Source organism: Cotesia glomerata, linkage group LG3 (assembly GCF_020080835.1).
Source record: "Cotesia glomerata isolate CgM1 linkage group LG3, MPM_Cglom_v2.3, whole genome shotgun sequence".
NCBI lineage: Eukaryota > Metazoa > Arthropoda > Insecta > Hymenoptera > Braconidae > Cotesia > Cotesia glomerata.
The window spans coordinates 6,294,064-6,318,779 of record NC_058160.1 but is presented as its reverse complement, the minus strand read 5'-3'; the positions used below and the strand labels follow the sequence as shown (position 1 = coordinate 6,318,779).

The 24,716-nt window shown below is 26.1% G+C and overlaps 3 protein-coding genes across 10 annotated transcripts; 1 reads left to right on the top strand and 2 right to left on the bottom strand.

Moving 5' to 3' along the window:
• Positions 1–823: 823 nt before the first annotated feature.
• LOC123260879 (oxysterol-binding protein 1) lies at positions 824–10,797 on the bottom strand. 3 transcript variants are annotated; one of them, XM_044722240.1, is made up of 11 exons: positions 10,506–10,797; positions 8,662–8,727; positions 7,190–7,395; positions 6,751–7,004; positions 6,020–6,212; positions 4,613–4,902; positions 4,083–4,318; positions 3,725–4,001; positions 3,259–3,650; positions 2,959–3,179; positions 824–2,874 (listed from the first exon to the last, which is right to left on the bottom strand). In XM_044722240.1, the coding sequence occupies exons 1-11, from the start codon at positions 10,631–10,633 to the stop codon at positions 2,732–2,734; spliced, it is 2,406 nt and encodes an 801-aa protein (XP_044578175.1). In that variant the 5' UTR covers positions 10,634–10,797; the 3' UTR covers positions 824–2,731. The 3 variants fall into 3 exon arrangements, with proteins under 3 accessions (XP_044578175.1, XP_044578176.1, XP_044578177.1); XM_044722241.1 differs by having other exon boundaries at positions 6,751–7,001; positions 10,506–10,796; XM_044722242.1 differs by lacking the exon at positions 8,662–8,727 and having other exon boundaries at positions 10,506–10,796.
• A 3,296-nt stretch (positions 10,798–14,093) lies between these two features.
• On the top strand, positions 14,094–18,180 carry LOC123260900 (calcium release-activated calcium channel protein 1-like). The gene is made up of 3 exons (XM_044722273.1): positions 14,094–14,323; positions 14,480–15,789; positions 16,737–18,180. Exons 2-3 carry the CDS (start codon positions 15,136–15,138, stop codon positions 17,226–17,228), a joined length of 1,146 nt encoding a protein of 381 aa, XP_044578208.1. The 5' UTR covers positions 14,094–14,323; positions 14,480–15,135; the 3' UTR covers positions 17,229–18,180.
• Positions 18,181–18,796: 616 nt separating this feature from the next.
• On the bottom strand, positions 18,797–23,924 carry LOC123260896 (signal peptide peptidase-like 3). Of its 6 annotated transcripts, none has more exons than XR_006508564.1 (8): positions 23,580–23,924; positions 22,810–22,993; positions 22,579–22,733; positions 22,142–22,452; positions 21,737–22,080; positions 19,998–20,423; positions 19,719–19,903; positions 18,797–19,623 (listed from the first exon to the last, which is right to left on the bottom strand). XR_006508564.1 is itself a non-coding variant. In XM_044722267.1 (8 exons), the coding sequence occupies exons 4-8, from the start codon at positions 22,605–22,607 to the stop codon at positions 19,835–19,837; spliced, it is 1,179 nt and encodes a 392-aa protein (XP_044578202.1). In that variant the 5' UTR covers positions 22,608–22,733; positions 22,810–22,993; positions 23,349–23,495; positions 23,580–23,924; the 3' UTR covers positions 19,716–19,834. The 6 variants fall into 6 exon arrangements, 5 of the variants coding, with proteins under 5 accessions (XP_044578202.1, XP_044578201.1, XP_044578204.1 ...); XM_044722267.1 differs by lacking the exon at positions 18,797–19,623 and adding an exon at positions 23,349–23,495 and having other exon boundaries at positions 19,716–19,903; XM_044722266.1 differs by lacking the exon at positions 18,797–19,623 and having other exon boundaries at positions 19,716–19,903.
• Positions 23,925–24,716: the final 792 nt, after the last annotated feature.

The following is a 24,716-nucleotide window of genomic DNA, read 5'->3' as shown; positions in this document are numbered from 1 at the left end:
TTTTTTTTTTTTTTTTTTAATTATTAATTTAAAGAATTTATATTACATCATAGAAAAATTAAATAAATAAAATATTTTCTTATTAATTAGTATTTTAAATAATTTACAATTAATAGTTTAAAATTAAAAAAAAAAAAATCAATTATAATTAATGAAAATTAAGTTAGCCGACATTTAAAAATTTTTAGAATTTTTTTTTATTGAAAAAATTATTGCAAAATAATTAAAAAAAAATTTCATTTATAAAAAACTTGAAAAACTTCAAGTGCAATTTTTAAAAAATATTTTTTAGCTCTAATTTAATAATTAAAAAAAAATCAAAAAATTGAAAAAAGTCGGCTAACTTTAGTGTTATTTATAATTATGATAATTTTTTTTTAATATCAATCTAATATTTTCACTGATACTGAAAATATCAATTATTAGAAAATTGATATAAATTTACAAATTACTTGCTATTAATAATTAAAAAATTGTGAAAAGGCTGAATTCTCATTTCAGTACTTATATTTATATTAAAACACTTACTTCAGAAAATTTATTGAAATTTAATGTAAAAACACTCGATTTTTATTCAAAAATATTTTTAAATAAATACAAACATAACATGCACAATTATTAATATTGGATCAAATTGCTGTCATGAGAATTTTATTTGTAAATTATTTTGAGCAAAAAAGTTTCCTAGTATTCTGTCAGATCAAATCACGTGTGATCGTTAAAGTAACGCTAGATGACAAGTGAATATAAATATTTGTGCATTATACATTTGTATTGTTATAAGGTAATATAGGTAATTAATTTTAATAAAAAAAATTAATAATAATTGTGTAATATGCAACTGTATTATTTGTAAAAATATTGTAAATGACTGATACAGAAAGCAATAAAATTTTAGGCAACTGAATTCTCTGCTGAATAGATTTAAAATATTACTTATCACGCAATTGTTTTTACTTGTAATCACTGTACATATGTAGGTTGTATTAATTTTGTAGTAGCAAGTTATTGATCGTATTGTTATTCATATTGGCAAAGCATATTGTCAACTATTTTTTGTGATTGATTTCGTTGGACAGATAGCTGCAGAATTATTGTAACAAAAACCTTTTTTAATTTTGATTTTTATACATATAAATTTTTTCTTCAAGTTAATGTCATTCTATATAAAAAATCATAACAATTATCTGATGTATTTGTTAAACATTGTACATTGTCCCAGTCGTTTATTTCATACTTTTAAAAATAAATAATTATAGAAAAAACAAAAAATCTTTTGTAACAAAAAAAAAACTATTCGATTTATAATCTATCTAAATATTTTTTTTCTTTAACCAGTTGGCATTCAGAGTAATTTGAGAAATTGATATATTATTATTGATTACCTTTCCTTATTTATTTAAATATTTATTCAACTGAAAACCGTAGGCACTTATGATGAACTAATAAATTTAGACTGTAAAAGATATCGCTGAATATTTACTTTTTTTCTACTTTACATTTTCAGGTTGTAATTTTTTTCTTTTAACTCAAATACTGATTTTATACTTGTGCTTTAGTCATAATTTTACAATAACAGTTTAATAACATAAAATGACACTTACAATTACACTGCATTGTCTTGGTTTTTCTTTTCAAATTTAGCTGAATAGTTTAAATAACAATTTACAATAAAATTAATAAATTTGCATCAATTAAATATTCTACAAAAGCATTAACATTTAAATTGCGTTGGATAATTATCTCTTATATAGACGATAGTTTTCTACATCATTTTATTAATTTTCTTTTATTTTTTCAATTTACTTTATTCATTTATTTATATTGTGTACATAAAATGTATCTTTGTTATCGGTAATGAATTATTAAAATTATGATACAGTTCATTAGTTATGACGATTGTAAATAATAAATCATAGACCACTGTTTTCACTTAATTTTCTGAAACTCTGATCTTTTGTTTATTTTTTCTTTTTTTCATAAGAATAAGCGAGTATTTAATATAAACATATTATTATTAACTGAATAAACAAAGTGAATAAATCGAACGCAGCCTATCAACTGTGAGAATATACAATTTTTTTTTTTCAATTTATATATTAATTGATATGCACATACACTGATTAGTGATTAGGTCTTACGTATGTCGTGCATATGTATATATATCTATATCAATCAATGATATATAAATATTAATAGGCAAATATATATTATAAATTTCTACATTATGTCGTGTACAGAACTTTGAAAGTTTTATTAAATGAATATCTTGGAAGTTCGTATAGTGTATTTTATTTAATTAATTCGTTTTTCTTCACCCATTTATCGCACTCACACATACAGTTATTTTTTATACTAACTTACTCATTCAATCATTTACTCAAATAGTAATTTATTATTAATCATCAACGACTTCGATTAATGGCAATTGTTTCAATTATTATACATAAATTTTTATAAACAAGAAAAAAGATTAAAAGCTTTTTGATAATAAAAAAATTTTTTTGTAAAATTTTAAAGAGAAAATCAAGCTCTTTGATATATGATAAATCAAATATTAATAATTGTCAATGATTGAATAAAATTTGATTAATAAAATAAGCTTATTACTATTTTTATAAATACTTGCCAAATGTATTTTCATCTCTAAAATAAATTGTATTTATCATAGTTCTTGGAAGTTTAATCGCAAGTACATAACCATAAATAATTCATAATAATTATAATTATGTTAAAATATATTTGGACATCGTGACCAGTCTCCTTTATTTTTACATTCCCAATATTCATGGTTGTAAGTATGACATAAGCTACCCGTAATCTTGTCTTCCTGTTTTGAAAACCATACTGGTTCATAAGCAGTATATGGCAATCCTAAAATACAAGATATATTAAAAATTATTTTTGTCTTTGACTCATTCTATTACAGATAAAGTTTAAAAAAATATTTTTATATACCTTCAGCAGCTGCTTTTTCAGCTTCACTTTCACGTGCTCGTCGTACTGCTCTTTGTTTCTCTTCGAGGCGTAATTTTTCTTTATTGGCTTCATCCCAGTGCCCATTTTCCATTAACCTTTGATCAGGTCTGATCCGCGAATCTGTTGGTGCTACACCGTCTTCAGGTTCATTTAATTGACAGGCTAACTCAGTAAATGAATAATATTTTTCACAATCATCTCTGTATTAAAAAATATATTTTAAATTAATAAGAATAATTTCCAAATGCGATATTTTTCATAGATAAAAATAAAACTTACGGAGGCATATGTCGTTTCCAAGCAAGAGTGTATGGACCTGTTTTGTAAATTGGATTATCTGGACTACCAGAAGTACTTATGACAGGTGCAATTTCAATTTTTGAATCCCAAGTACCCTGAACAACCCATTTAACTTCTTTGTCAGCATTCATAACAACACCTTTAACCTTTCGTTGACTATCACGTGAAAAATATGAGTACGGAATGTACTTAAGGTGACATTTAGTACCGTCAGTATGATTAATAATATCCATGTCACCACTTTGATCTACCCATAGTTTACCTACAATAATATTGTGCACAGTGGTTGTAACTTTTCGCCACGTGTAATGAGGACACTTGTCTCCTATTTTTTTGTTGAACTCTAAATGTGCAGTACCCAAAGGTATTACCTAAATGATATTAATATTTATCAGTTTGTCAAATTTCTTTACATTCTTTATTCAGTCAGGCTTGTTTTACTTACTTGAAGATATTTACCACGGAATTTGGAAGCCATAGTAAATTCCTGCCAGCATTGCCACGCTCGACCTTCACAAAATTGAGCAACCATTGGAGGATGATGAGATACTTGTTCCGATATTGCCCGCCATCCAAGATCTTCCGTTCGATCACATTCATACGTTTCACCTAAAAGAGGGTTGAAGGGTTTACCAGTTCTAGATGCCGTTGTTGAGTAACTGGAAACGGTAAAAGCAGCAACGTATGCCATTTGTTCACAAGCATCTGTACATTCAGCTGCTCTGTTATAGAAATAAAATAATTTAAATTAAATTTATTGAACATATAAAATTGATAATTATATTCTTAATTAAAAAAAATACCTGTCAAGGATTTCGGCATATTCATAATCTTCAGTTAAACGCTGTAGCATACTAAGAGGCTCAGAAAAATTAACTGGCATCGGTATTTTCGACAATTCTTTCCCAATACAGTTTTTCATAATGCTCCATAAATTTAATGGATAATTTGGTTTTTCAGGTACCCGGGTTCTTCGGATTCGTTTACTTACAGTCTTCATCCCGGTATTATTGCCATCATTATCACTTTTCCAATCCGACTAAAAGTCAAAAACAACATTGTAATTTACAGTCAAGTAGAAAACAAAATATAAATTAAAAAATCGGGTAATCGTAAAAAATAGACTCGAAAAAAATTTTTAAATTATGAAAAATTCATATTATTTCATTAAAATTATTATATAATAATAATAATAATTTAGTAAATCTGAAATAATATGAATTTTTCATGAATTAAAAATTTTTTCCAGGTCTATTTTTTCCGGGATTCAGAAAATCATAAGAATCTTTATAATTTTTTGAATCCCGGAAAAAATCATAAAGTAAGCATTTACATTATCCAGATCGGCAGTATTTCTGGATGTTTGTGACAATACTGAAGAATCGGTCACGATGTGGAACGAATCGGTTCGGGATGGATCGTTGGTAGACATTGGTGCTGGATCTCCTTCAGAACTAGATCCATCATCACTCCCTTGTGAATCGTTTCGAACACGTTCACGTGACAGCGAGTTACCGGTTGTACTGCCAGGAATAGCTAGTGTGAATGTGTCAGACTCTTCGGCGTCATAAAATTCTACATTGTCTTCGTCGTCCTCTGATGGTGAAGTATTTGCCACTGAATCTATATGCAATTAATCAATTAAAATTTATTATTTAAACATATAAATAAAAATGAAAGAAAAACTAACATTCATATTATCTTAAAAGAAAAATACGTTATTTTAATTTTAGATAGATAAGCAATAAACTTAATTGGGTAACTAACATGTCATTTATAAAAAAATTATATAATTAAGTAGTTATATCCTTATTAGAAAAATAATTAAATTTTTTTTACAAATAAATTTTTTTCAAACTCTAATTTCATTGAAACACTTTAAATTTAATTGCTATAAGTAGAATATAAAATAACAAAAAATGATCATGATGTAAAATTTTCTATTGTTTTCTATAAGCATGTAGTAAACAATTACTTAATTGAATTCTATCGGTAATAAAAAAAATCTAGTTCAGACATTTTGTTTCCCACTAATAAAATCTATGTAGTTTATTTATAAAAGCTAATTAAATTAATCATAGCTATTTGTTTAATCAAATTACATAAAAATATTATGAAATAATATTGGTAATAAAAAATTTAGCTTTTTAAACAATTAAATGTTTGTCAAACCTAGCTTGTAATTGTTTTTGTACTTGAAACTTGTTTTATATTACTAGTAAGATTTTTATGAAGATAACCACAAAAAAACGACTAAACAAATAGTAAGTATAAGTTGGCTCGAGTTAGATTTGTCTCTTTACTCACTTCGGTTCACTTCTGTGATTGGTTTATTTAGTCTCGACATATATAACAATAACTACATGTATGTTACAACATGCATTAATAATCATACGGATAACACCTACATATGTTAGTCAGATAAGGTTAGTATTGTACAGTATTTAAGTATTTGAGTAAATAAACCAATGACAGAAGTTTAACATAAATAAGAAACATATAGTTTATCATCGTAAGATAAAACTCACAATGATACTCCAAAAAAAATAACACGAAAATGTTCCTCTCTCAATGGCATGGTAAATGTGCTATCTCATGTTGTTTCGCGGATTGTAAATGCTGACGCGCTACCGCGAAAATTCGAATGATGTCTTCAAAGTCATATAATTTTTTTAATATTAAATCAATCATCAAAATGAATCGTTTCAGCTGTATTGTAAATATTGTGAATCATTATTACGTGTTGATCGATGATTTCCTGCAGGTATTCCAGGTGGTAAAGCATGTTGTGCAGCCTCTTCTAGATGAGAATGTTGACGTGCTAGTTGTTCAACCATTTTTTCTATTCGTACCTTTTGATCTCGTTCATGTTGGAGCATTTTTTTCCATTTTGGTTCTTGTTGTTGGGCCAATTGAAGATAATCATTACTCGTCTACATCATTCAAGTTAATTATATTATTATTATCATTTTATCGTGAAGTAGTAGTCTCAATAATCATTTAATGCAAAAAAAGTTACATAATACAAATTCACATATAATTTTCAACACTCGCATTGAAGCACTGTTAAATAATAGTCTCGTGCTTTTAAACAAACTCCAAATTACTGTAAATTAAAAAAAAAATAAAAAAGAAGTAATGCTGCGTATTCAAATAATAATAAAACTATTTTACTCAAATATTTTCCCGATACTAATGTTAAATAACTTTGACCAAAGCTTTTATTGTTATAAACTATTGGACATGTGACAGCTAAAAAGACATTAAATATTGAATATATACGTAGCTTTCCGAATTTAGTCGAAAGAAATTAATTTTCTGACATTACTTTACTTCTGATTTATATTGTAAAAAAAAATTTTTTTTTTTTTATAGCTAAACACTATTTATACATATCACAGTAATAATAGCGCAAAATTAACTACTGCAGGTACTGATTTATTGAAAAGCAGACATAATAATAGAACTTACACTTATCATTGCATTAGCAGCAATACGAAATAACGTAGCACGTTCACTGACAGTTTTTATTTTCGAAGCAGTATCTGGACTCGCTGATTCAAGTGATTCTAGATCTACCAAAGATCTCGTCAAAAGGGTGCCACGTTTAGATATAAGTTCGTAGCAAGTTTGTAAATCCTTCAACCGCTCAGTCAGGTCTTTAATTATTGATGTGTTCTCTCCTTTCTGATTGTCATTGTCTTGGTATTCTTCCTCCTCTTCTTCTGAAACGAAGCGATGCTCTCATGAAGTGAGATTTGTCCTTCTCCGCTAAGTACTAATTTATACATTTATTTATGGACTTTAATTTAACGTTTTATTAAACGTTTTTTAATACATTTAAATTGAATCAACTAACTTGTCTTATTTTTTATTATTTTTAGGTAAAGAGAATATTTAATTATCAAACCTGACTCCATGGCTTGTATTGCTTTAGCTTTGGCTAATTCTAAAGCAGTGACCCATTGTTGTCTTTCCACCTCAGTCGCCGCTTTTATGTGAAATGTTTGAGTACCACCATTGCTTACAACGAAAGTACATGCATCCACAGTGTGAATTAAGGCCCCATGAAGTGATATAGCCCCTCTGCATGTGTGAGCCATTTCGGCAGGATTCCTAAACAAACCATATGAACACACGAGTTTCTCTATGCTACTCGCCCAAGTTATATCCAAAAGTATAGAAAACTAGTTACACAGTCAACACATATTCACATATTACTATTTTTATTACTTACACAATAAATATTTTTTTTAATTTCTTTTAAATAAATAAATTAAATATCAAATTATTTTTTTATTAATATATGTTCACTTGTGACTAGAATTATAATTTAAATATAAATTTATAACTGAACAAAATGGATATTTTATAATTGAAAAAAAAAAAAACAAAAAAAAACTACTTGTAAAATAAAAAAATGCAAATCTCGTAGAAATACAACTGTGCTGTGTTAATAATGTAATTAAGTAGTGCTGTTTCAACTCCATGCATTAAATATTGATAATTAATTAGACTATACTCATGTATTTTATTTTTTTTTTAATTATACTTAAAATTTTTGAGTGTTTGTTTGAAATAAAAAAGTTGCGTTTAAGTATGTCAAACTATAAAGTTTAAACTTTACAAACTATGCGAGGCATGAACTGTTATTAATTAAATTAATTTATGAACAAAAAATTTGTACAATAGATGTGATATATAATGTGATGTGTGCACGCATGTATATCCTAAAAAATAATTTATCACCACATAAATATTTACATAGCTGATAATGTTTAAAAGTTAAAAAGGTGTAGTTCTGGTAAAAATATTTTTAACTTTACTTTACTTTAACGAAATAATAAACAGTGAACGTCTGGTGATTTAAGTAAATGTAAATGAAATTATATAAAATTTAATAAATATCTAGATTTATATTTACAAATGATCGAAATAACTTGAGCCCCAAAGTTATTCGAATAACTATATAGTATAGATTTTAATATATATACATAACATTATGCAACTAATGGGCAAATCAAACGCCAAAATAATTGGGCTTTTGTACAAATAGCTTGAAAGCGTATTAAAAATTAATTTTTTTATTTTTTCTAATTTTTTTTTAATATGGTTTGAATAAAAATATTTATAATTCGTGAATTTTAAAACAGAAAAGAGGCGAAAAAATAATAAAATTAAAAAATACTTAGTAAAAAAATTGGGTTTCCAAGCAATAATAAGTGAATATTGAAGAATAAACATCCATTACCATACTTATGGAAGATTAAACAAATGAAATCCAATTAAGAAATATCAAATCGAATTTTGAAATTCCTATTTTTTAAAAATGTTTGTTGTTTTTTCTTTTTTTTTATTCTTTTTTTGGTATTTTTTACTTACTCGGAGGCACTGCCAGCCCTCCGCTTGCGTCGTGTCGAAATCTTTGGCCCCCCCTTTGGTTCAGCCCTAAACAATTCATAAAACAAATAGGCCCACATTCACTTTGTGCTAATTTTGCTTCATTTTTTTTTAGTTAGCTAAACAAAATTTAGTTTCATAAATGTATGAACAAAATTTTGAAAACTTTAAGGTTTTTTTTTGCTAATATGATTATTATTTTCATAATATTTAGGAGAGATGGTGATAAACAATTGTAAATGATAATGCTACGCTCTAAATTTTATTTAAAAAATTATAATTTGTTAGTCAACGAAAAATTTTACTTTCATCTATATAAACGTTTTTAATTTATTAATTTTTTACTACCGTACTTGTAATAATATGAATTTAATTCATTATAATTGACAAAAATAGTTGTTGATTTTTTTCATTTATTAAATTAAAATTGACATTATTAATATTACAATTTAACGCGTTTATTGACAGGTTTTTTATACAATAAAAAAATAGATAACAAGAATGTTATCAGCAAGTACATACAATTTTATTATTATTTGTTGATTGTTTAATTTTGAAATTCAATCTGTTTACTCCATAAATTTGATTCTATACCTTGAGGATTTGTCAAATATTTTAATTCATGTTTCATGGTTTTTTAATACTCTAACCCTTTAATGTTCGGCCTTGAATCCTCACTCTTAATTCGAGTCATATGTCTTTTTCTTTAAGTGAGAGAGCTATAGTCTTTTTCTTGGAGAGGGGACCAGAAAAGTAGTAGAAAGGGACACGTGGACACACTACTACAACTAAACCGTCTTTCACACAACCGCATAACGGTCTATGATTGGCTCTCTCCCCTAACAGCTCACACTGAGATTCATTGCGCTTCCAGAACATTAAAGGGCTAAATTTGTAAACAACTCTTTATAATTACATGAATAATTTATAATAAAATTTGTATCTAATACTTTAGAGTGACGAAATTTCATTTACATAAATAATTTGAATTTAAAAATCAATCTGTGAAATATTCAAATAATTAAAAAAATTTTTTTTTAATATTTTAGTTACAGCAGTAAAAAATTAACATCAATTTAAAAAATAAATATTCGAAGAATAAAAAAAAATTACAGAACAAGTGTTAAGTAAAATACTTAAATAATATGTATATAGATGAAAAAATATAAGTTAAAAATAAAATATTACGCAGCAATGATATTGAAACACAGTTGAAAAGATTAATTAACAATAATTAAATACCCAGAGAGAAAATAATAGCCATTGAAATGAGCATTTAGTGAGACAACAACTCTATTAGCATACATTGCAATGTATTAGTAATAAGCAACCAATAATCTTCCAGATGGAGTAATTTGTAGCCCTAAAATAAACTTAGAAAAAAATGAAATACCCGATAAATAACAAAAAATCACCCAGACAATAAAAGCATAATTAATTGTTAAAAAGGGGTATAAATTAAAAAAATTATAAGGAGCTATTAAATTAAGTTAAGACTAAAGACCTACAATCTGCAGAATTACTGAATAATAAATAAATGAAATATATTTATATAATTAATAAATACTATGACAGATGTTTTAATAATGAAAACTGTGTTTATATTATGCAAAAACACAGTAGTTTATATTTACTAACATGAAGGTCATTGAAACTTGTGTTAGAATGTAAAATATCAGGAAGTTAATAAATATTATTTGGCACAATAATTAGCATGTACAATAGACATTAAAGAAAAAATTATAATATAAATATGATGATGCCAGAGATTTGTGAAATGACAAAGCATATTACAATAAATAATTATTGACAATTAATAAAAATACCTATAGTATGACAAGAGGCCATTTGACAGGACGAACCACCTCCGTTGGTAACCTTTGAGATAATTAGTCCACTTAAAAAGCCAACCCTTCATTTCTTGAGCGCCGTGTTGTGGCTTAGCTTCACCCATTTTTAACAAATAATTTATTTGTTTTTGTTTATTTTTTATTTTTTATTATTTTATAGATTGTAAATAAACGGCCACACTTTAACACGTTAATAATCGGACCACAATATCCACGTCGACATCATCCGTTATATGCTGTCGCCGTAGTCGCCATTTTGAACGTCAACATTTATATACACATCATCTATACCTATATGTTTTTAAATTGCTAGGTGAAAACATACAACAAAAATAAAAACTATGTCATGTCGATGTCATCTAGTTTCTTGATCGGTCGGTATTTTTTTATCAAAACGCCTTTTTTATCAATTGTAAATATACTGCCATCATTGTTTTATTTTACGCGCGTTTTTTTTTTTCTTTAATTTAAATAAATTCATTCAGCGCAATGATACCTAATTTTAAAATTGACAGACAATTTTTTTATCAAGTTAATATTTTAAAAAATTTACATGTTGAAATTCTAAAAAACTGTAAATGATTTTTTATTTTTTTCATCAATTAAATTACAAGCAAAAAATATTTAAAAAAATTACACGTATAATTTTTCAAATATCCGACATGTGAAATATTTTCTTTTAATTTTTTTATAATAATTTTTTCAATAAAACAAATTATAAAAATTTTAGGTTGTCGGCTAATTTAATTTTTATAAACTGAAAATTGAATTTTTCAAATAGCTTTTTTTAGTACTCATTCATTTTTAACTACAATTTCATCGAAACGCTCAAAGTTTCATAAGAGATTTAACGATTGTTACTGCAAGCAAATCTAAATTTATTTCATTGTTTTGGATACATACCATTGAAGTTTAGCTTTTAATAGTCTATCAAATATCAATTCTTTATTTTAAATGAAAATTTTGAGACAGAAATGAAAATAAAATAAATCAATAAACCATTATCTCACATAAATATAGTTTACAATATTTCATATTTGATTTATCGTTTTTATTCCTGGTAAAAATTATTTTACATTACATTAAAAAATTCTTAAAAACTCGTAGATATTTCTCGTTCTGTGTTTACTTTTCATCTCTTGAAGTTTTTTTATTTATTTTATTTATTTATTTATCTGGTAAAGAATTCTATCGAGGTGTAAAGACACCTGTTTATAGAACCAGTACAAAAATACCAATTTTACAATATATATAATTTTTACAAAATTTTTGTCGATAATACAATCCAAAGAGATAATAAGTACAAAAGTAATAAATTTATATAGAAAGAAATACAAAATTATAGATAATTATCATAAAAAGAAATATCCAATCAAATACTCGCATTTTCCATTACATTTTTTAAGCATGTTAACCATTAAGGTTTCTTATCCAGTAACTTAACTTTTTTTTTAACAATTTTTTACTACAGACTATAGTTTTCATATCAGCAGGGAGTTTGTTATAATATTTAATTGCTACATAATAAGCATTCTGAGTACTAATAGTTTTGTTTATTTTTGGTAGAACTAACAACTTAGATCTTGTATTTGTACATTTTTCATAGAATAGGCTTTTACATTCTTGATAGTAGTAAGTTAATGCATTTATTATAAATGAGTTTCTAATTGTCAAGGGGATATTGTTGTAATTATTTTTACATAGCTTTTTAATTATTTTATGTTGAAGAGATGTGACAGGTTTAATTGAATTGTTATAGGCTCCTCCCCATGCAACAATGCCATAGTTTATTATGCTTTCAAACAGTCCATGATAAATAGTTTTTAAAATAGAAGAATTAAGTACCTGGCTAAGCTTGTAAAAAAGGAAAGTGAAATAGTTAAGCTTCTTAGATAATTCATAGGCATGTTTATCCCACTTCAAGTGTTTATCAAAATATATCCCTAAATATTTACAATTATCAACTCTTGTCAGAGGCTTACCATTTATTTGTAAATCAAACTTATTTGGGATACTGTCTATGTAGCTTCCAAAGGTAATAAAAGTAGATTTTTCTACATTAAGAGATAGTTGGTTTTCCCTGAGCCATGTATCTATTTTATTAAGCCACTCAGTTAATTTATATTTGACTTCATTCCAGCTATTTCCAGTACAAGAAATAGCTGTGTCGTCAGCATAGGAAACTATAGCATTGCTTGGTATCACTTTAAAAATATCATTTATGTATAATAAAAACAGCAAAGGCCCAAGAATCGTGCCTTGCGGAACCCCAACTTTAATAGTTTTAGTTTCACTAGTATGGTTATTTAATTTAATACATTGTGTTCTATTGCTCAAGTAATTTTTCAGAAGTTGGTGTGGTATACCACGTATACCGTATTTCCAAAGCTTATCAAGTAAAATGTTATGATTTACCGTGTCGAAGGCTTTAGCCAAATCTATAAAAGCTAACACAGTTGGAATGTTTGTTCGGATATAATTTATTGTCAAATAAATTCCACAAAAAAATCATCAAAAACCTCTTTTGCAGTAAGTGCTTGGAAGTTTTTTGTTGAAAAAAAAAAAATTATTTTATTAAACAAAGTATTATCGTAAAACATTAGCTTTTTTAAGATAATTCAGTAACCTGGAAGATAATACTGAAATCAACAGACATCTGTCAATTTTTGGGGTTTTTATAATGACCAAATTATAATGAAATAATTTTAATAAAAAAATTCCAGATCTAAAAATTAAAAAAAATTACACGTGTAAATTTTGAAAAAATATTTTTATTTATAATTAATCTGTAATAAAAACAAAGAAAAATTTTAGATATCAGATAATTTTAGTTTCATCCGAGAAGATGTATTTTAAAAAGCTTTAGATGCACATTTTTCAATTAAAAATTTATCCCCATGCTCTAATAATAAAAAATTCAAGTAACTTTCAGAAGTCTTCTGATGAGCTTAGTGTCAATACATCTGGTTTAGTAGTCAGAAAAATTTTAGCTCGATGTTCTTATTAATAAGCGGCTTCTGAGAAATAGATAAAATAAGTGTTGTCAATTCTAAAATCTTAGAAAATCTATCAAAAGTATATAATGCATAAAAATATAGATCCTTACCGGATGTTTGGTATGATGTACACGTATATATTCTGGACGCAACGTCATACGTGCATGCAATGATTATATAAGACTCAAATCATTTTTCAAATTTCATAAGGATATTTTTTAATAAACATCTTTTTTTATACTTTGTCAGTAACGTTACATCTTATCGCTAATTTTATAGCAAGAAATTTATTTATGTTTCAAATGATAAAACAAATTCGTGTAAAAAAATTAATTACCAATAATTAAAAATTATTAAAATTGTTTATACCGTTTAATTGAATAAATATTCAAATTTTTGAACTCAAAACTTATTCTTCTCGTATGAAGTATGCGGTAAAATAAAATTATGTTGAGTAATTATTTTTTAAATTAAATTATTTTGTTTTATCTTCATGGATTAAAATAAATAAGTTAGATGTTTCCATGAGAATTAATTTAAAAATTATTATGTTACAATATAATATTTACTAGACATACAATCTTTATAATGTTAATGTATCAAATAAATAGACTGTTCATGCCGATAATTCAGTATTGCATCATAATACTAATTCTATCAAACATATGAAAGTTGAATATTCTACGCCTACAATAAATTTCATACTTGAATTATTGTATCATAAATTTTCCTGTTTTTCTTCTTAAAAAACGTTACAATAATATTTCTTCACCTTATCGAATTTTGATATCATTTTTTGTAATAAAAAATGCGGATTAACGCAGACTCTAACATGTTAACTGGCGACAGATAAAAAAAACTAGACAAAATAGTTTCGTAATGAATGTTAATATCATTGACCTTAGACTTGTACTATAAGTACGACAGTAAGTCGTAATGATAAAATGATCAAAGTCAAATACCTGAGAAGAAATTTAGCAGGTAAAAATGTCTTGCATCACCTATTCTGCAAATCGCTTAAGATCGTTGGCTACAAGTATAGTAAGAATATATGAGCAAGGAAAACGCTCACTTAGAAATTGTACATATAGCCGGTTATTATGCGGCTGATATGACTCCAAGGCAATTAATGCTATTGTTATGATTTCCTCTGGGTAGGGAGTACAGTGTGTTACTTTTTATGCTGCCCACATGACAGTAAGCATTGAGAGTGAGTGCGGAGACTCAAAATTCAGTTACCGGTCAACATTCTGCAGTACTGCTATCGTTATCTTTAAATAGACAGCATTGCTTAAGTGTCACAATGAATTGTTTGTCTTATTGTGATAAGTGGCTGTATTTTATAAATTTAATAGCCCAGATTTTAATAAGTGATTACAAATTTATGTGCAAATGAATTATTTTATTTAATAGAGCGAATGTGATTTGAAATCTTATCTCACAGAGATTTATAAAACAGTCGATCTTGTTATCTATCATATCAAATACTTTAAAAATATAACAGAAGGATTTATGTTTAAAAAAAGAGAAAAAAAATAATTATCAATTAAAGTTAACAAGGTTTACGATTATACGATGAGATATTAACAATACATAAAATAATAATTACAATGTCGAGTGACCATTCGAGTAATTACTTAAGTAATAAAGATCTAACGAGTACCGTTGAGATGAGTCCGAATAATTCCGAGACTGGAATAGTAATAAGTAGTAGTGATAAACGAGGACGTATTAATGAAGAAACAGTCAGTGGTAAATGCAGTAAGTCAACACAAATCGATTTTTGGCAGATGAATTGGAGACAAACGCCAAGTTATAATCAAGTGTCGAGAAATAGGCCACTTTCAGCTGGATTTTTATCTAAATCACACTTATACAGCAATTCTAATTGCTCTATTGGCAATAGTTCCAAAAGTTTATTGTATTCTTCCCAAAGTGAAGTTACTTTGTCGCCATTAAAGTCTCCGAAAGTTGGTAATAATAATAATTCCGGTAAATTTGTTGCAATAGATATTGCTAAAATATCTAATTCACCTTTCACTACTACTTCGTCATACTCAACCAATAATTTGTCTGCTAATCATTCTTATTGTGCTAATTGCTGTAATTGTAATTATAATAATGGAATGTCTAGTCATTCACCGAACTTACAACAAAATGAATCAGAAGGTCCTCAAGGGTTGTCGTGGCGAAGACTTCATATGAGTCGAGCTAAACTAAAAGCAACTGCTACTACTTCAGAATTACTCAGTGGATTTGCTATGGTTTGTTTATGATTATAATTTTTATTATTATTACTATTATTTCAAATAATTTACCAACATACTGCTGCAATTAAAATTCATTGCAAATTGTTATTTTTTTTTTATGAACTACTATTAAAAAATAATGAATAAATTGCCGTAATTTACTAGGTAACAATATAAATTTAAAAAATGTGTTGGGATTGAAATTATTTTCATATAATTCACAGTATAAAAAAATAATTAATGTCATTAATTATAAAAAAAAAAAAAAACAAATAATAATACTGGCTTGACAAAGGTATTTCATGTTAGTTTGATTATGAGAGGTGTTTCCTGAATTATCCAATTAATTGTCCAAGTCGCGAATAATTCTGATATGACTATATGGCGTTATGAGTATATTGCTAATTGACGATTAGATCGAAAATTACATAAGGCAAAGACAAACAATAAATAACATTTTTTTTCACGTATCATCTTATTAATTACAAGAAAAAATTAATGTTTGTTTTTTCTTCACAGTACTGTGGTTTAATCAGAATTTCTTATAATATAAGAATTGCGATAATAATCTTACTCATCAAAGTTATTTTTTTCATTGGAACTTCTTCAAGGATTCATAAGATATAATAAATTTTTTAAATTATAGCATACGGTTATGGAAAAATTAAGATACAAAATTTAAACACTTCTGGGAATTTCAATAATCGTATGTAAATTATTATGTCAGCATTAATTATGTATATTATTTTTCACTTAGTATTGCATCAATAATTTATCCAATAAGATAAGAAAATCGAATAAATGAGCATCGTAAACACCGGTGAATAATTCTTAAGTCTTCTTTAAACTTCTTTTACATTATAATGAAAAATTAAAATATTTATCTTCGTATTTAATGGAAAAAATTACAATAATGATAAATATGTATAATTAAAAATTTTGTTAAAAATTCTTTGTTCTAGGTAGCAATGGTTGAACTTCAAATAAACGAACCAACAGAAGTACCTGAATGGCTTTTTGTAATGTTCGCTGTCTGCACAACAGTATTAGTATCCGTACATATTTTTGCATTAATGATAAGCACTTATTTATTACCAAATATTGAAGCTATTAGTAAACTTCAAATATCACGTTTAATAACCGAGTCACCTCATGAACGAATGAGAGGTTTTATTGAATTAGCCTGGGCATTTTCAACGGTCCTTGGACTATTTCTATTTCTCGTTGAAATTGCAATATTGTGCTGGGTTAAATTTTGGGATTATTCATTTATGGCCGCGATGGCTAGCACCATTATTGTAATTCCTGTATTAATTGTATTTGTTGCGTTTGCCGTACATTTTTATCACTCATTAGTTGTTTTCAAGTGCGAAGCGTCTGTGACTGATATGGAAGAACTAGAGAGTATTAAAAAACATTTAGATAATGTTGCTGTTAATCAAAGTTCTGTTTGATTAATTTAATAAGTATAATTAAAGATTTACAGAAGATAAAAAACAATTTCAAACAAATAAGTATATTGAGTCACTTTAAATTGTTTATAATTCCAAACAAAACTTTGAAAAACTCGGTTCGACCTTCATTTAATAATGTAAATTAATTAAATAATTCATAAAAAATCATATTGTTTGAAAGTGCGCTTTTCTCCTCAATTTCTTAAACAATTAATTATTATAGCTTAATTTGTTTCATATTAATTTAATTATGACTAATTTGATAATTAATATAATTATGACAGTAAGAAAATATAAGACAAGGATATTAGATGTTAACAATACATGATTCGCGTTGAAACGTGAACGTGATTTATTTGTTCTTTTTTTTATATATAAAAAAAATGTACATGGCTGTAAACATGCAATTTTTGAGTTGCAACAGCACAAGCAAGTGCCCTTACAGTAGTTATTAATTAATAATTATAATTTAATAATAATTAATTATATTATTGTTAACGATGTATTCGTTCAATGGTTTTTATTATTTTTTTTTTTTTCTATTTTGTCTTTGTTCATAACTCTTTAATTTTTACTCGGTTTACGATTTAATATAAAGCAATAAAATCAAACTTTTATATTTTTTAATTAGTTTAATAATTTTTATATATTATAAGTAGTGGATATTTTAAATATACCCAAATTATAATAGATTTTTATTTTATACTGATCTTATTCAATATAATACTATTACAGTGTTTATGAGATTGTTAAATGGTAAATTTTGTGGTAAACCGAGAAAATTTATAGATCCTAAAGTAATCAATACTGTGTACAAAGAATAATTATTACATAGTTTTAGTTGTATAAAAATGATATTCTGTGGCAACGAAATTTTTTTAATTACAAAAATTTATTTTTAACGATGTAATTTAGTGATTCACGTACAACAAATTTTATTTAATGATAAATAAAAAATTATTAGTCATAGTAAAAAAAAGTTTTATTTCAGCTACTTGGTAGTTATAATTTTTTTTAACGTATTTCTTCAAATAATAATAAATAGAATAAAATAAAAAACTATATTTAATTTATAAAACAATCGTATATTTATAAATTTCTTGTTATTTATTATTAATGCGACGGAATTACACTGCATGAAATATTAATTGAATACCATGGTATAAATAGGATAAATTCTCAATGAAAAATAAAGTCAAATTTATCATTATATAATTATTGCCTAAAAAATCAATAAAGTATTATTGTCAAATGGAAGAAACTTTAAATAAATTATATAATAAAAATTCCGTCTGCATTGTATTTAAAAATAAAATATTAAATTAATAAAGATTGTTTTTATCGATAAATTACTTATCAATATTCATTAGCAGTATTTTTTAATTAGATTGAAAAAAAACTTAGGCAGAGAGTTTTTTTAATTTTCCTACGATTAAAAATAAAATTTGTTCATGTGGCTGCAAAATTTTTAAATATAAATTAAATAATCAACAAATTCAAGTCAAACAACATAAACAATATAATTTAAAGAATTTTCTATTTCTTAAATTTTATTATACTTTTTTTTAAATAATTCTTTAAGATACAAACGAAAAATGTTTCGGCACATTTATTTATTTTTTTTATCTCAGAATAATCACCAAATTCTTCATTAAAAGAATTACCAAAACTTTAAGTGTAATTAAACACTAAAGAAAATTATTTATAATTAATATTTATATATACATAACATTGTTGCTTTTATAAGATTAAAAAAAAATAAAAAGCATTTTCGTGTTCATTAAATAAAGTCACAACCAATACGCGTTTCTTTACAATTGAATTGACATGTCGATATAATCGATTAAATGTCAATTATTTACAATTTTAATGATTTGAACTATTGCCTCAATATTTATGTTTAAATATATAATTCTTATACAAAATAAATAAAATATAAAAGAAAAAAAGAAAAAAAATATTTAGGGCAAAAATAATTTGACTAATTACAAATTTGTCCGTTTAATTTACGATTATTTTACGTAGAACACATATAAACTGAGTGACTCTAATATAATTTCTCTGGATTTATAGATACTTTCAGTATTATCTTTTTCTTTTTTACATCACATTTTTCCGGAGTAAATAATATTGAGTACGCTTAATTATTCACTTATTTGAAAATAAAAAAAAATTTAATCGCATTTTTTTTTTCTTCTCAGTCAGCCATACTCCATGTATATAATATTATCAATTATTAAATTAAAGATCATTAATAACTTATGGTTTTACACCTAAATTCTACATATCGTTGAATCTTCATAGTGCATTTTTACAATATTCAAACGATAACATGAATAAGTGAAGTAATTTCATTGCATTTTTTTTTTTTTTTTAGTTTTCTTTTTTTTCATAACTTGAATTAAAATGATGAAATATATGTTAGTATAAAAACAATAATAATTATTTAAAAAAATGTTTCTTAAATAAATGTAAGCGAATTTTACTTACGTATGTATGATACTGATGAAAACTAGGAGTATTAAATTGAAATATGATACTACATACGTATTAAATTTTTTGTTCTTATGGCGAAATACTTGAAATGTGCGATTCCACGACAGTTGTCAAACATCCATATGTTTTGTTTGCGGATGAGTTATAAATGGTTCACTCCACATTCTTCTTAAATCCCCCTTTAAAAAAAAAATTATAATAATGAAAATTAAGAATCATCAACTATGAAACTATAAATATTTAATAATCAATAATATTTAAAAATTATTATACCTTAAGATATGCCATCGTAAGTAACGGCAAAAGCGTAAACGGTACGAGATAAAGTAATGCGGGCTGCGCAGCTTTAAAAACCTCAGAGCTTACTGTGGCAGTGAGTAGACCAAGAAAATAACCGATGAGTGAACAGTGGAAGTAACTGATACGACCAAGATGTCTTGGAGGTGGTACTCCAGCTTCACAACCACCGGGAATTAGTTGGCTTTTTTTATAAGCATCGTAACGTAAGACAAAGCATAGTAAAAGCCCAGGCATAACAACGTCACCAAGACCGAGCATTGAGAAGTGGCCGGCTTGATGCATTGATGGGAAAACCAGTTTGCCAGGTAAAGAAAGCTTAGGAGCTTCACGTGCAACTCCACCAAGATGTAATCGTCTTGCTACGAGTCCAACGGGATTATCGGCTGGCCTAGTGGCTACCTAAAAATAAAATTATATTAAAATTATTATTAAAAGAATAAAATAGATTTAATGAGTAATAAATAAATAAATAAATAAATAAATAAATAATAATAACTATTCAACAGTATTTCTAAGATCGGTGATTTTACTAATATTAAAGAGCATCTTATTATTGTAAGCCATCTTTCCCAATTCAAATGATGGTAGATTAATTTAATTTTCATTCATTAACTATTTTCACCACACTATTGTCGGTATGAGCACTCATACCATCTTCGGGTGAATATATATAATAATTAAAAATTTTTTACGACAATTTTCGTTAAGATCATATAAAGATGTTATTTTTTACTCAGTGAAACTTTTTTCGGTAACCGAAAAAATAATTCGGAAGGCTCAGACCAGGACTCGAACCTAGATTTTTCGAATAAAAAATTTTAGATTTTTTTTCTTTATATGTTAAAAAATAACATCTTTATATAATCCTAACTAAAATTGTCGTAAAAAATTTTCAATTATTATATATATTCACCCGAAGATGGTATGAGTGTTTATTAGGGTGGCGCAAAAAAACCGACTATTTTTTTTTTTTTTGAGTCTCGAGTGAAAAAATGTTAGTTTTTGATGTTTTAAGAGCTCTCTCCAAAGGACAGCTTAAAAAAAAATTTTAAGAGGTCGCTCCAAATTTTTTTTAATTTCAAAAATCGTTAAAAATCGAATTTTTTTTTTTTTAATTTTTTTTTCTCGTTACGTCATAATTTTATAGACAAAAAAAAAAGGTTTTCCTGAAAGTTTCAGTTCAAAATGTGAATTTTAAAAGGTCGCTCATAATTTTTTTTTAATTTATTAGTGACTATTTAATTGGATTAGCATTTTTTGACTCTGAAATTTAAAAAAAATTATGAGCGACCTTTCAAAATTTTAATTTTGAATTGAAACTTTCAGGAACTTATTTTTTTTTGTCTATAAAAATATGACGTAACGAGAAAAAAAATTAAAAAAAAAAAAAATTTCGATTTTTGAAATTTAAAAAAATTTCGAGCGACTTCTTAAAAATTTTTTTTGAGCTGTTCTTTGGAAAGGGCTCTTAAAACATAAAAAACTGACATTTTTCATTCGAGACTCAAAAAAAAAAAAATAGTCGGTTTTTTTTTTTTTGCGCCACCCTAGTGCTCATACCGACAATAGTGTGGTGAAAATAGTGAATAAATGAAAATTGAATTAGTCTACCATCATTTGGATCGGGAAAGCTGTCTTACAATAATAAAATGCTCTTTAATAATAATAATAATAATAATAATAAAAATAACAATAATAATAATGTATTTTACCTTAACCATGACGTTTGTACTAAATATATAAGATGAAAAGAAAACCCAGAAAACGTCGTAAATAAGTAATCCAGTGAGTAACAGTGTAGATACCTTCAGACTGGGTAGTCTTACAAATGCTATGAAAGCGACACATAAACCCATACCCATTGCGTCCATCAGTAACCAGTGTCCTGTCAATACCCAAATACATACTATACTGACACTAAGTGAGAATGATAACAACTCAGCACTGGTAAACCTCCCGCAAACTCCAAATGATATTTTGTTTCCATCGGAACACGGTCGTATGATATACTGACACATAGGTAGAAGAAGAAATGCTAGTGCGACCGTCGCAATAACTGTTAAATAGAAAAGATAGATTAGAAGTAGATAAGTAATTATAATAACAATTGAACTTACTTGCTGTGCAAATAGCAAACAGCATTTGCATACTATCAAAAAAGAAAAACATGATAAGTAGAGATATGGAAGCACCAAGAGGTAAACAAAGAGCGTGCATGGTATCCAGAGTTTGTACACCAGAACTAGCAGAACTATCGGCACCACCAGTACCACTAACTATTCCACTGAGCAAATTTTTTCGCTCTTTTTCTTTCTCTCTTTCTCTCGCTTCTTGTTCCATATTAAGAGATCGAAAACTTCCATAAACGATTAGCAAAATCGAAATCAGGAAAGTGGATACTCTAGACGAATCCATAATGGAATAAGCCCTGAAATAAAAATTCATAAATTTTCAAGGCTGACATGTTCTATATTTGTATTATCATAATTATTAAGAAAAGACATTTTCGGTCCGGACCGAATGCTCATCTCATGGTATTAATATTTCTTCTAACCACTGATAATCAACTTGATTAGTGGCCATCTTTAAGAATCAGCTGGCCGCAGGCGTTTGTTGGTACAGTGCGAGGGTACTATGACATTTATATGTCCTTTCTCAAATTTCTGTCCATTGGCACCTACTTGCATCTAAGATCATCTGTAAACTATTCTTTGGGCATAAAAAATATCACTTATTATTAAATCATCAAGCATAAAAAAAAAATTAAATAAATAATAATAAGTACCTGAACTCTTCTACATTAAACATATTTATCAATTATAACTTGAATTGTAGATATTCAAATTACCACTTGTTATCAATAAATCAAGTCACTCGTGTATGATTACTTTTCTTCATCAATATTTATACATTTATTCAGTTGAATAGAATAATTCAATTATTCTTAATTACAAACAAATACACTGGACCTATTAAAACAAATAATAAAATAAGAAAACAAATACATTTCTATTAAATAAAAGATTAACAGTTTTAATAATCATCATATGATATCAACATATCAGTGAAAAAAAAAAAAAAAAAAAAAAAAACACTTGAAACCCAAATAATGAAACCCATAAATATAGATCATTTTCTCAACTGTATTATTAGAGTTTCTAACACTTTTTTTGTAACTTTAAAATGCAGAAAGAGAAATTTTTCGAGCACCGATGCGTAGCGCATTATACAAATAACTGCAGTATAACATTAAACTAATAATAAAAAAACTCTTGAAACTAATAATGCTCAAGTCATATAACAGAAGTAACAAAGGAAACTAACACATAAGGTGAATATTTGTGATGACAAGCACACAATTGTTTGTCAATTGCAATGGGTCACCATTTTAGTAAACATAGATCACGTGACTCGATGGCCCCTGGCCCTTAAAGAACTCAACTCTTCTTGTCCCGGGTCATAAAACTTCACCTATCGTATGGGAGATACTTACATTGTGAATATATATGTATAACAAAATATATGAAGAAAAAAATCTAATAGAAGCAGTCTTACCTGCTGAGCCGTCCAAAACTACAATTCTTTAGAGTTAAATTCATCACTTTTGGATTATATTTTTTTGTTGTAGTTGTAATTTATTGTAAATTGCAATACATACAAATATGTATTTATAAACCTTTCACTTGGCTGATAAATTCCATTAAAAAATGGCCACTCGCACTTGGCAATTGATGTTGGTTGCTGTTACAACCAACAGCTTTAACTTACTCGTTGTATGATCTCAGTAACTATTGCTTGCTTACTCTCTGCTTTTATATATGTATATATATTTAAAAGGTACGTTTATATCTGTATACAATATAGGTATAAATAATTCGATGTCAGTGGGAGTGAAAAGGGTGAATTAAAATTAGATTTTAAATGCGCATGCGTTGGAGTGATTGGTTTAATACAAAAGCCAATTGCAGTTACGTATCTCCTCGAATTTTTTTATTATTTTTTTGTTTTTAATAAACTTGTTAATTACTTAAGCATTTCACTTTATAATTGATATAAATCATTATTTACTAAGTCTTTAAGAAAAAGTAATTCTTTTATGATCTGTCATTTTTATTAAATCAAATATTGATTGATGATTAAAATTACAAACACTATTCTCATACATGATTTAATAAAGTGATTATCACAAGTATCTATTAGATTTTAAGTTTATTAAATCTTGAGTTTCCGGGATCAATTAAATTAGTTAAGAAGTATTAACACAATGAGGTATTAAAATTGTATTTTAGTATCATTTTCTAATTACAATAAAATTAAATTACGTTTTTAAATTGTAATAGAAATTTTTGATTTTCAATATTGGAAATAAAAATATTAACGTAAAGATTCTAAAAATGATAATAATAAAGTTAGCCGACATTTTTTATTTTTTTATTTTGCTTAATTTATCAAATTATAACTAAAGAATATTTTTTAAAAATTGCACTTATAGTTTTTGGAGTTTTTAATTAATGAAAAAATATTTTTATTTTTTTGTAATAATTTTTTAATAAAAAAAATCATAAAAATTTTTAGATGTCGGCTAACTTTATTTTCATCTAATAATGTCTTTATGTGTAATTTTATAAATATTTCTTATTTATTTACTAAATGTATTTTGTTAACTCCCAATTTATCTTCTATTTTTTTGTG

Bases quoted from the DNA above. Each gene is read 5' to 3' on its own strand.
- LOC123260879 (XM_044722240.1), bottom strand. From the start codon at position 10,633: ATGGGTGAAGCTAAGCCACAACACGGCGCTCAAGAAATGAAGGGTTGG. The intron at 3,651-3,724 runs GTAAGTAAAACA...AATATCATTTAG, and splicing joins TCCGTGGTAAATATCTTCAA to GTAATACCTTTGGGTACTGC. The intron at 3,180-3,258 runs GTAAGTTTTATT...TTTTTAATACAG, and splicing joins TGGAAACGACATATGCCTCC to AGATGATTGTGAAAAATATT.
- LOC123260900 (XM_044722273.1), top strand. From the start codon at position 15,136: ATGTCGAGTGACCATTCGAGTAATTACTTAAGTAATAAAGATCTAACG. The intron at 15,790-16,736 runs GTTTGTTTATGA...TCTTTGTTCTAG, and splicing joins TACTCAGTGGATTTGCTATG to GTAGCAATGGTTGAACTTCA.
- LOC123260896 (XM_044722267.1), bottom strand. From the start codon at position 22,607: ATGGCCACTAATCAAGTTGATTATCAGTG. The intron at 22,453-22,578 runs GTTAGAAGAAAT...TTTTTATTTCAG, and splicing joins AATCAAGTTGATTATCAGTG to GGCTTATTCCATTATGGATT. The intron at 22,081-22,141 runs GTAAGTTCAATT...TCTATTTAACAG, and splicing joins GTTTGCTATTTGCACAGCAA to TTATTGCGACGGTCGCACTA.